Source organism: Coloeus monedula (genome assembly GCF_965178545.1).
Source record: "Coloeus monedula genome assembly, chromosome: 14".
NCBI classification, from domain to species: Eukaryota; Metazoa; Chordata; class Aves; order Passeriformes; family Corvidae; genus Coloeus; species Coloeus monedula.
The window spans coordinates 17,640,964-17,653,187 of NC_138794.1; the positions used below are offsets into that span (position 1 = coordinate 17,640,964).

At 39.4% G+C, this 12,224-nt stretch overlaps 1 protein-coding gene across 18 annotated transcripts in view; it reads right to left on the bottom strand.

The window, feature by feature from the left end:
• The window catches only part of CIB2 (calcium and integrin binding family member 2), a 40,794-nt gene that overhangs the window by 23,363 nt on the left and 5,207 nt on the right, over nucleotides 1-12,224 (bottom strand). For 17 of the 18 annotated variants that reach the window (XR_014226816.1, XM_082290796.1, XM_082290795.1 and 14 more), the window contains one exon: nucleotides 972-1,006. Coding sequence is in view for 1 of the 18 variants with exons in the window: in XM_082290797.1 (XP_082146923.1) it covers nucleotides 972-1,006; nucleotides 10,973-11,023 (86 nt within the window). In the remaining 17 variants the exon portion in view is untranslated. Of the gene's footprint in view, nucleotides 1-971; nucleotides 1,007-10,972; nucleotides 11,672-12,224 lie in introns of those variants that run through there. The other variant, XM_082290797.1, reaches the window with a different exon arrangement.

Consider the following 12,224-nt stretch of genomic DNA (forward strand, 5'->3'; position numbering starts at 1 on the left):
AGTCAATCTAAGACCTTACTGGTAGGGAAACGCTAAGTCTTGCTCTCCTCTCCTTTCCTCATTTTCAGTTGCATTTTCTTGCTCTGGCTCTTATGCCAGCTTTGGCACTCATCTGATCCTTCAGAGAGCTGATTCAGCTTATTAAACCAGCAGAAAATAGATTTACTCTTGTTTGGGGTTTTGATGGGCTACTTTCCCTGTAGGGACAGATAAAAACACTTAGCTTATTTCACCTAATTGCAATCTCATGCTGGTTTACATCAGTTTATAGCAATTTAAATTGAAGCTGCCATATTAATCCCTTCATTCCCATCTACACAACAGTACCTCTTCCTCACTAACGGTCATTAACAGTCATGCAAATGGATGATGAGCCAGACAGGGCTTTCTTTTTTTCTTTTCGTAAGGTTGCTCCTTGCTGGATCATCTCACTGAATTCAGCAGCTGCACAAGAAATTCAGTTGAGCCTAAAAAAGGACTGGACGTGCACTTCCTCCATCTCACCCCTGTGAGTATCTTGCAGTGCATAAATAAGTGCCCAGCAGTACCTGGCTGCCCCTTCAATGAGACAGAGAGATTCTAAATCAGTAAGTGCTAATTAACCAGGGGGTCATAACCCATTTTATTCCTGCTCAGTAAAATTTCACCTCAGACATGTAGAAACACCTCTGGATTCTACACTGACTGTAGGACGTGCCCTCACTGGTATCACTGAGCAGAAAAGCAGCAAATCCCTTTCATACAAGTCACTGGCTCAACCCTAAAAAAGTCTATGATATTCACCTTAAGCTAATCACCACCATCAATCTCCTTATGACAATTACACATTATAAGTGTATCTTAAGTCAAATCCTACTCTCATTAGTTCCTACAGAATAACTGGCTTTATCTGGTTTCCTCACATGCCAGATAAAAAGATTTAGCCTCTTCCACATGGATCACAAAGGAGAAGTTTAAAACAATTTACTTACCGAAGGATTTCCTTCCGAGTGAAGAACGTGCAATCCTGTTAAAGAAACAAAATGTGTCATTGTACTGCAGAAATATCAAAAACAATTGCAAAGAATTATTTCTCAAGCTTTCGGAAGGAAACTCAGATCTGACAGAGAAACGTTAAAGATGCCATTTGGGTGCCATCTACTTTTCACTCAGAAAGCAATATACACTATAAAATAACAGAAATATTCCAAGGACAGGCCTATCAGTGAAAAAGAAGATATTGGCAATGTGATAGTTCAGGAGGAAAAAAAAAACCAGGTTGCTGAGACACTTCTCCAATGTGGAATAACCAGACCAGAAACAAAATTAAATCCAAAAAATAAGGTATATGCCAAAAGTATTCAATAAATGAATATGGAAAACTATAAACAACAAATAGATGACAAAAACCGTCTTCTAACTTGAAGTATCCCCCTACTAGAGAAAACTGGTTTAATAATAAAATTATGTGGTTATTTTTTAGTTATTAACTCTTTTTGCTAACTATCAGTTTGCACTATGGTCACTTTGGTGAAGGCCGCAAACTCCTCTATATTAGGAGCAGGGATAAACAGACAGCCCCTGCTCTGAACAGCAAAAAACTATACAGCTCTCTCTGTGCTGTCACAGAGTTAGAAATAACTTACTAAAATGCAAAGTAGAGCTTGCTGAACATGAGAGAAGTGCATACAAGCACTTGCATTCTAAATGGCTCTGTGATGTGATTGAATGTACGCTGGTTTAATTCACCTCATGAACAGCTGTGTCATACTAGAATTCAAATACTTCACCAAAGAACCAGAACGTGAGCAGTGGAAGAGTTTGCATTTCATGCATTTCTACATCAGTCACAAAAAAAGTAATAATTTCAGGGGCTGTGAGGAAACATAATAATCAGTCCTATCCCATTCAAAAATAATCCCCTAACCTCCACTATCTTACCTAGCATGTATTTAATGGAAATTCTGCCCTTCATCCAAGACTAGGAACACTAGTAGTAATGAAATATTTGATAATCAGTTGAGAACATATTCATCAATTTAGAGAATATGCAACTTGATCTCAGAGCCACCTCGTGAGAGTGTATATATATAGGGAACAACCACCAACACAGAAAATTTTTCCTGATTATGTGATGTGATGTGGCAAGGCATTTGCCTAACAATTCAGCTCTGTAGTTTTCCCCCTTTAATGTAAAGATACTTAGAATATATCATCTTTGAAAATCAGCTTGTGACAAGATGACAATATCACACTTGGTAAGTCATACTTAAAGGGTACAAACAACTACTTTGACTCTCCCAGTCCTGCTCTTCAAACAGTGAAAAGTATTTATTTCCCAAGCTGAGACTCATTTGGGCTAAATGTGCCTGCTTCTTCCAAGGAGGGGAGAAGCAAAGGATCCCAGCTGGCTGAAGCAAACAGCCCGTCTCAGGTGTCCAGGAACACTATCAGTCCCACAGGGTATCAATTATTGAGCTGACTTGCTCTCCTCCATCCAAAGTGGCAGGAGCAGCAGCTCTTCCTTCAGTGGATTGTGCAGTTACAGAACCCAGGAGGAAGCACCTTGGGAGCTGCTGACATTGATGTCACATTGTCTGGAACTGCACAAAGTGACACTGGAGCCAGGTGCTCAAGTCTTCCTTAATTCCACACAATCAACACAGTCAAACTGTCACTTAAGGATGCTTCATTTACTAAGAAAGGGCAGGTGTAATCTCGCAAATAATTGTAATGCTCTCAGCAGCAACCATGTGTCACTATACAGGCTGGGGAAAACAGCCAGCCACTTAACTAGAAGGGTGACAGGGAAGCGATACACAAATGGAGACAAAGATTAAAAAGAAAAGTTACCCTTTGCCTTGTAGAAGTCCTGCAAAATGCTATGGAAGACAAACTAGGAGGTCAAATAATTAACCATTTTTGCTGACAGTCCACACATTTTTTTATATTTTATTCTGAGTTGCTTCATGACATTGACAACACTGCTGCCTGCCTGTTTTTTAATCAACAAAATTTTTACTACTATAATCTAAACCCCAATAATATTGAAAACCTCTATAGCAGAAGTAGTTGCAGCTATCTGCCTGACCACTGTTACTGACAGCACTATTCCAAGCACGCCTGCCAATTGCATGGAATTGTCAGGGATGAGGGATGTCAAAAAAAAATTTAAGAGTGGTCTCACTCTTAAGAGAGATCTTAAAGCTGCTCAGGGTCAAAGTACCACAAATTCATTGTGACCTGGCCTCTACTTCTGATCCAGCCAGATGATACCACTTATGAAAGGATTTACCATTAAAAAGCCTGGCTGGTGGCAAATGGCAAATGCAAAAGCCACAGCTCCACGTGACCTCTGATAGGGAAGTCCAGCCATCCCTCTTGCTCCTCCCACCTTCTTATTTCTGCCTTTTCCTTTATGCAGACTTCACCTTGATGAACAGAGTAACTGCATCAGAGAACTCTGAAGGAAGGAACTAATGTGTTTGTAAATGAAATAATGGATGTCTTTCCAGCTTGGATCATTTCCTTTTAGTGACTTAGAATATAGTGCTGGCAGTGCTGGTACAAGAGATGAAGGTGAATCAAGTATCGATCGATGGCAGGAAAGAGGGTGCAGAACTGACTATTTTCCCTTTTTTTTTTTTTTTTTTCTTTTTGGAAAGCACAGCCCTCATTTGGATTAAAATCACAATGGAAAAGAGGTCTAAATAACATAATTACATTTTATAGTTGCTGCAACTTCAGCAATTTAATTCCAATTTAATTAAAGACTTTTGACCAAAGAAACATGGAGGTGAATTGTCGGAAAGGAAAAAAAAGTCTGACAACTCCGGCGAGAGGAGAAATTGCAGTCCAAAACCAATGTGGTTGATAAGAGCAAATTCTGTTTATTAGCAATCCAGAGGCACTTATATAGTATACCAGCTTGTTAACTCTTAAGTGGCTTAAAACTTATCAAAGCACATTTCTACTTCTACATAATTGGACTTACATTGGCAAGCTTCTACAGTTATGTTATGATTAAAAGAATTCAGAGTTCACCTCCCCTTCTCCAGGTCTTATCTACACAGCTGTAAGTCTTCAAAACTCCCTTTTTGTTCCCAGCCCTGTTTTTTTCACACAGGGATTTTCTCATGGAGAGATTTTCTCACACACAGGCCTTTTGCTTGCAGGCCTATTGCTTGTATAGTTCTTTTATTGATCCCATAATTCTATCAGTGATCCATGCCCCTGATCCTCTAACTGAATGCCAACAGTGAATCATCCAATTTTCTTCTGGCTACTTCATTCATACAGAAAATACACAACGAAGGACAGTAAATAGTAAATTAACATGTTAAATTCACTCTCTCATAAGGAAAGGTGAAGTGGGCTCTGGAATGCATTTGTCATTTATGCACACAACTTTGATTTTCCTGCAAGCCAGAGGTATCATGGAACACATTTGTTATTTTGTGGACTGTATTTGGGTTTGCTATGAACCCAAAAAGCATCCTGTCTGGTCTGTTTGGACACTAAAGCAACTGGGAGTCCCCCTAGAAAAGCACAAACTAAATACTGAACAAATAAACATTACCAGAGTTTTCATAATTCTTATTAGTTCAACAGTTCTGGCAAGAATTGATCCTGGGAATCATTGCCTTTATTTCTAGTGTGATACACATGCCTGTGAAAGGCTTCTGCTAACAGCAGGGCCCTGGCGATTTTAGCCTGTTTAGAACAGAGGCTCTGCCTTGACAGGTCACCTATTCCAGCCCCTGAGAACATACATGCCCCTTTTCCAAGATCAACTGTCCCACTCGGTCTATCCTTGTGCCCTTAATAACCAAGTTCATTAGAAGTCCAATGTGGGATCACTGATGGTTGTTTGGAGGTAAGATACTAAAATCCGCAATTATCTACTTAATGTCTTATAGCAAAGTGAATAAAATCAAGTATACAGAAAATAAATTTCCCGTTGATTTTCATGAGATCATGACCTTGTATAATCAGACCTGATTCTCAAATTTAGCGTTTAGATAGCTTAACTGCTTCTTAAAGTACTTGGAAGAGAGAAGAGGCAGACAGCTGGTGTATTTAGGTTCCATGGGTAGCTTGGCTCATGGCTGGTATTGGGACTTTCTGCAAGTCACTCAGCATTGCTTGTAAAGCACAGTTAACGATCTCTGCTCTTAAAACTCATTTTTATAGAAGAGCAGCATGCACATGCTGTTAGTTCTATTCTTTTATTTCCTATGTCAGATGAATGAAGATTTAGGACAGAACAGACTGAAATATGGTGGTCCACCACCTTCTCCACTTGTCTGTAGGACTTCACTGCAAACTCCTAGGTTGGTTCTGCTTCACATTGATTTCTACAGTGATTAGAACAAAAATAGGGAGAGACAGAGAACTGCGCTGACAATGCTGCTGCTTAACTGTCTGTAGTGTCCATACCCAGCAGGAGGTGTGGCTCCACCCTCTGCTCACACGTCAGCTCTTCTGGGGGATGGATTGCCAATTCCCGAGGGCAGCACACAGTTTATGAATGGCAGCAGCGCCCAGTGAATGGGAGGTGACCAATCACCACTTCCAGAAACAAGTATTGTGCATAAAGCACAGCTCTGAAATAAAGCTAATTTCATGGGGGTATGCAAAACGCTTCACTACAGAACAAAAACTGGAGAAATGAACAACGGAATGAAAGAATAGAAATATTCAAGTATGCTGTGAAACAGTATTTCTTAAAGCCATTAAATGCATATTTCTCTTCTAAGGCAATATATATATATTCTGCTTTATATATGTATAGTTTCATAAGGTCAGGTTTATTCTGATCCTGCAGCAGCTTCACTGGAAAGTTTTATAAATAAGAAAATAATATAAATCAGTCTTACACAATCAGTGCAAATTTTTAAAAAAAGTCTCAAACAAAAGCCAGCAAACTACAGATAATGCAGACAACTGTAAACCTTATAGCTATCTGGGAGACCAGCTCTTAAAAAATATTAACTACTGGATGCTGCAGCACTTTAAAATGTAATATTTCAAGCAAATTACTTCTGAGGTTTCATTTTGAAAATCACAAATGATGTTTTGTACTGTGCCAAAGTACAAAATGCGTGTAAGAGCATTTAATCAAAACACCATTAAAACATCATCCTGTGAAGCAACCAAGAATCTGGTACCAGACAGAAGCAAATGAACTTTCAATTAAGATCTATTATTAACTCTATTCTGGTAGTGTTTTACAAATGCAATACTTTTATTCTACATTCCATACAACTAAGACTGGCATAGAATTGTGCAAGACTGAGTCAGACAGATTTTTACATATTTTCATCACTGTGAGTGTATGAAGAGTTAACAGAGTTAATGAGTTAAAAATGCTGTTTGCATCAGACCACCAATGAAAAATTTACCATACAGCTCATCTTTATTTGTCATCATATATACCTTACAATTACCCCCAGCCAACCAAAACACCCACTGAGTTTCAGAAGGAAAAAATCTGCAGCTGTAAGAAGCAGTCTATATATTCATACTGCAACAGGGAAGTAAAAACAAGTCAGACTTCAGCAAGGTCTGAGAAGAAGCAAACTGCCAACTAAAGTAATTTCACTCAATCTATGTATCCACCAAATGGTAACGTGAAACCAGAACCTGACCAAAGGATATTTTCACAAAAAACTTGCTCCATTATTATGCTACTTTTACTTGCATAGTAACAGCAATACTCTATCAAGTGGAAAATACTTTTTGCAGAAGATGCTGGGGAATCTGCGAATGCACTTTTTGTATTCTTGCAAAGGGTTAATTTTCCAAGACCATGGATGAAGTCAAGCATGGCTTTTTAAAAGAGAGCTTGAGGAACTTGTTTTACTTTACAAATGGTGTTTCTTGACAGATCATAACATAACTTGTTTCATCTGGTTTTGCATAATTCTCATGAAATACAGTTGAATTGCACTTTGACTTCAATTTTGATAAAAGGAAAAAAGTGAGCTCTGTAATGGAGAAATTCTTGTGTAAAAGAAGCCAGTCATTATTTCATAGTACTGTATTGTATTGCAATATTGCCTATAAGACTGCCAGGGTAAACATCAGTTTTGAGACTGCATTAAATAATGCAGAGTAAACAATACCGCTAATGAACAAATACAAATGACTAGCAATAAAATCAGTAATATGCCCTATAATCTCTAGGTTCCATAAGGGAAAAAAACCCTAAACAAACAAATAAGAAGAACCACTGAATTTGTATCAAATTCAGATCCCTTATTCAAGTAATCCCAGAAAAGGGAATGAGATTGACTGAACAGTGCAGGAGTTTGTCCATAGCCCAAGTGCAGTTTCCTACTCAATACAATCTGCATTTCCTACTCAATACAATTGTTTTTCAGTTAGAAATGCTGTGCATTGAGGTGAATATATGGCCCTGATGTTGCTCTACTGCATACCTGTATTTTCCATTGCTTCAAGCATCTCTACACAGCATCACTCAAGACCCCCTAAAATTTCAGTTCATTTTCTTTTCTCAATATGAGACTTGACCAAAATCTGTAGGCAACTTTTAAAACCTTTATTTTAAAATGTTCGTTTATTACAACGAAATCCATCTTTCTTGCCTATCAATACTCACCTTTTCCCTCACCAGATCTTGGTTAGATTTCACATTTTCTGTATAAAAAAACCTCAACAAACAACCAAAACCCCCATGCACAAAACCCCCAAAAAACCACAACCAGAACTCTAAGGGCATAAGAATCACCAATGCCCAGTAAAATTCCTTTTCTTACAAGGCCAGCACTTTAAATGACGTGAATCTCTATGAGCAAACCAGTGCTAGCAAAAGCCTACTTTGCAGAACAATTCACTAATCTTATGAAAATGTAAAGAGGTGCCAACTAGAACACTATCGTAATAACAGGTGATATGATCTTAACAGCAGATGCTACGGCAAGGTGTTAAACTGGAAAGCTGCAAATTTCCTTTCTTTAATTTGCCTCTACCTACTTTAATTTTAAAGAAAAGCTGAAAGGTTTAGTATTATCAAGTTCTGTTAGAGGTCTCTTTTACAGTTTCAACTGGCTACCCATCACGAGTCTTAATAAAGAGCACTTAAAAAATTTGTCCACCGACAATACTGAGGTCATCCCTGTGGGTGACCAGATTTACAACTCTTTAATTTAAATTTAAAGGTACTGCTAAAAAGTGGCTCTTCAATATCACATTTACAGGCAAAAAAGGTGCATACACATGCTTTTCAGAAAGCCTTAGATAAATCAAACATATTTATTTTATTTCATTAATATCATACTAATGATCTGAGATTTATGTATGCTAGTTCTTCAAGCAGGTGATTTTTCTGCAGCTTAATCTCCACTCTCTAAAGTCAAAGCCACTTGCACAGGTTTTACCATACTTTAAGCCCATAAAGTCCTCACTTTTCCATCTCATAGTGTTTTCTATGAACAAGCACGTAAAACATAATGAATTTTTAAAAAATTATAAAAATCTTCCTCCTGAAACAATATTTAGGTGTTATAAGCACAAAGCAATTTGTGCTAAAGACAGAAATAGCAGAAGTTACAACTGGATAATACAATGTCCAGAAATATATTTCAGTAAAGAAATTATAGGTCTAACCATGAGGTGAGTGAGGTTTTGAACACTCTTCCAACAGGAACTGGGAGGAAGTAAAAAACCAAGATATATTTCACAAGAAAGACTGACTCTTTTGCTTCTGCATGCTGATACTATGAACACTGTACCCTGGACTACTACTGTAAGGAGTACAGTACTAACTCACAGACACATAAATTCACAAGAAACTGTTCAAGGGGGAAAAAAAAAAAAGATCCATTTATAAAAGCAATTTATATGTAGAACCTTTCCTGGTCACTGGGGTACAGATGTGAACAACAGACTGTTGCAAAGTGGACTGGTACACAGTGTTTTACTTTGGCCCAGGGTTTAGAGGCCCTGGTAACTTAGTGCTGGCCCAAGACATGAAAAACCTGCATTAAAAAAATTATGGAAACATTGCCGCATTCTTCTCTTTTCTATTCTGAAGAAATTCCACGAATGAGAAACAGGCAGGTAAGATGGCAAACTCCAAATCAAATAGCTCCACTTGTGTTATACAAACTGCCTTCTCCGCCAGGATGCAGTGGAGATGCAAGAGCTCTCTGTGTGGGTGGCTCCAGCAGTCAGCCCAGGATCTTTTTGTTTAAAAGACTCAAGAAGGATGCAGAACTAATGGATCAGAGGCAAATCACCATCAAAATGACATCTTTGTCTGATTCTTCGGAGCACGAGGCTAACGTTCCTTCCTAACAAATTCAGCAGGTCAGTTATTGTCCTGAAACCTGTTATTTTATGGTACTTTCCAAATATCACAAGTGCTATTACCAGGCAAAAATTAGCTCTGCACTAATGAACTGCAAGTCTGCCTGTAACAGAGAAATCCCAAAGGCGACTCAATCCACTGGGCCCAACTCCTGCCAGGCTTCGAGATCAATTACCCAGCATTATGAAAGGCAGGGGCTGCAGAAGCCATTAGAGAGAGGCAATTTCTACATGAAGAGCACTGAATTAGGGATGACATTTCAGCTCTTGCATTTGCCAGTTTATGTCAAGAAGATAACATTAATTACATTTGGATTTTGTTTTGTTTTGCTGCAGTTGTGCTCTGTTCTGTGTTCACTTTTATTGTTAGTAGGAAGACAGACACTGGTGCTTTACAGATCTTTGATTTCTCTCTTGCCTATCCAGCAGGAATGTGAAAAAGCTTTTTTGGATCTTGGACTGTTAAGTCTAAGACCATTAGCTTAGATTAATACATTACAGACTGCTGGTGAGAAGCATGACAAAGTGGTAATTAAAGAAGGTCCATTGTCACGTTTCCTACAATGACAAAAAAAGACTAGGTATTTATAAAATCATTTAATTTGTGCCTTATTTTCAGCATGGGATAATGGTTCAAGGCATTTTAGCATATACACCTGGCCTCACTCTGTGGCTCAATATTTACACCTGTGACAAGTCCATGCTAGAAGTAACTCGAAATAAAATTAGTAACTAAATTTATAGTTTCTATCTCAATGGCTTTCATCAGAGATCACAAGGGTAAAATGTTATTAAGTTACCCAGTCCCTTGAGGGTCTGCGTCTGTCCATTGGTTATCACAAGATAAACTAAATCTTGATCTCCTGTGCTGCTAACTCAATGCTTGTCACTTCATGTAGGAGAACAGAGCAATGCAGCCAGCCTGGCTGCCTCTCTTAAGTAGTCAGCTGCCTCCTTCTTTGGCACACTTCTACTCAATGCTTTGCCTCACTGTATTTTCAGAAACTTGTTCAAGATGCCCACTGTGCACAGAACTCCCTGCAATCCATTTCAGTGAGATTTGCAGTGTGCTGAAACATGACTAAAACCTGGCAATTCTTTTTTTTTTTTTTTTTTTTCCCTATTTAAAAGCAGTTGATTCAATGTTAAGCAAATAAAGAAGTACCCAGTTACTCCTGACATAAATGCACACTTACTTATGTTCAGGTAAGAAACTGCTTTCCAGGAGTGGATGCAAGCATAACGACACCTATCCTGGGATTACGTTAAGCCTATTTCTGTGACTTATCCTTAGAAGTGAATTTAGACAAGATCTCTTTTTTTCCTTTCTACTCTATTGTCAGCAAAGGCATCAGGGAGAGAAGGTGCTACACTTTTGTCAAGCTAGTCACAATCTTTATTCTGCTTCCTAGTTCAGACATTGAGGATGTAACTCTTCTCCCTCTATATAGAGAGGGAATTAAATGAGTATATTCAACAACCCAGCCTTAGAATATTATTACAGCTGCTGGAAGGAGCAGTAGAATATATGCATGCAGGTTACAAAGGAAGCTTTCAATTATATTAGAAAAAAACACTCCCCAAACCAAACAAAAACCCAAATCATAAACATATGTAGATTACTCCCTTCCATCCCCTAAGGCAAACCAAGATATCTTACCTGATAGGCATCTAGCTGTTCATCAGTAAATATCGTTTGCTTATTACCCATCTTAAATGAGGAATTCTTCCTCTCTGCAAATGCATCCCATTAGAAGTAGCTGGATTCCTCTGTATTGTAGGCATTTAGAGCACGTATACTCCGTGAGTGTGCTGAAAAAATCCCAGAGCCTGCATTGAACTGGTTTTGACTGTACCTGCCCAGTGAAGAAGGACAAAGTCTGGGAAATCTTTGTAAAGGCTTGACTGGAGCGTGCCAGGAAAGAAAGTGTTAAAATCACAGGCGGGTCTCGTGCAAAAACAGGGATACCAATCTGCCCCTTTTCAGATGCTTTTCTAAGAGGCATACGGAGCTTTTATAACCCAAACCCCAAGCAGCCGCTCCAAGCAGAACGCAGCTCTCTCTTGCCTCGGGGTCCCACTCAGGGCGCTCCTCACGGCACCTCCAGGTTTTGGAGCAGCTCTGCGTCAGCCGGTGGCGCTGGGCAGCGCAGCCGTATTGCCAGGCACCCACAGCCAGCCTGGGAACTGGGGAGTGCAGGGGCACCGCACACAGACCCCAGCAGCTCTGCGAGCTGCCCTTGCCCCAGGCTGCCAGGAGACGCGCGGCCGGGTGCAGCCTCACGGTGTCCTGAGAGGCCCCACTCCAGCACCAGGTGCCGCGGGGGCTCCGCAGTAAACGCTCATGTCTGCACTGTGCCTATCGAGGATGTGAGTTCACTACCAAAGGTACCAAACTCCCGGGTACAGCAGTGAACGCAAGGACTCCTTCGCACACTAACTAAATTTTTTTAAAAGTCAGCAAGATTAAAGCAGTTTAACAGACGCTAACCTGACTCCTTAGGCTCTAGCAAGAACAGCTGGGAAGGAAAAAACACTACCACAGCCTAAGGCGAAAGCAGAAAGGGCCAGTAGAGGGCTCACGGGGTGTTTTAGCGCACCACAACCCTACCGACGGGAAAATAAAAAAAAATTAGAGAATCTATGAGAAGCAGACAGACAAAATTATATTATCTAACATCTGCAGAAGGATAAGCTCTTTTAACAACAGCAGGAAGAAGTCTAAGTGAGAAAGGATGGCAACGGGGAAGAAGGACCCGTTATAAGTTCACTTTCCATTCATGCACATAGGAACAGGAGAGGGTAAAATTCCTAACTTCTTTATTTACAGTCTACCAATGGTCATTATTTCCTCATCAAGATAGCAAGTTTAAAAAAAACACTTGGAGAATTATCTTGTGCTTTTCCCTACA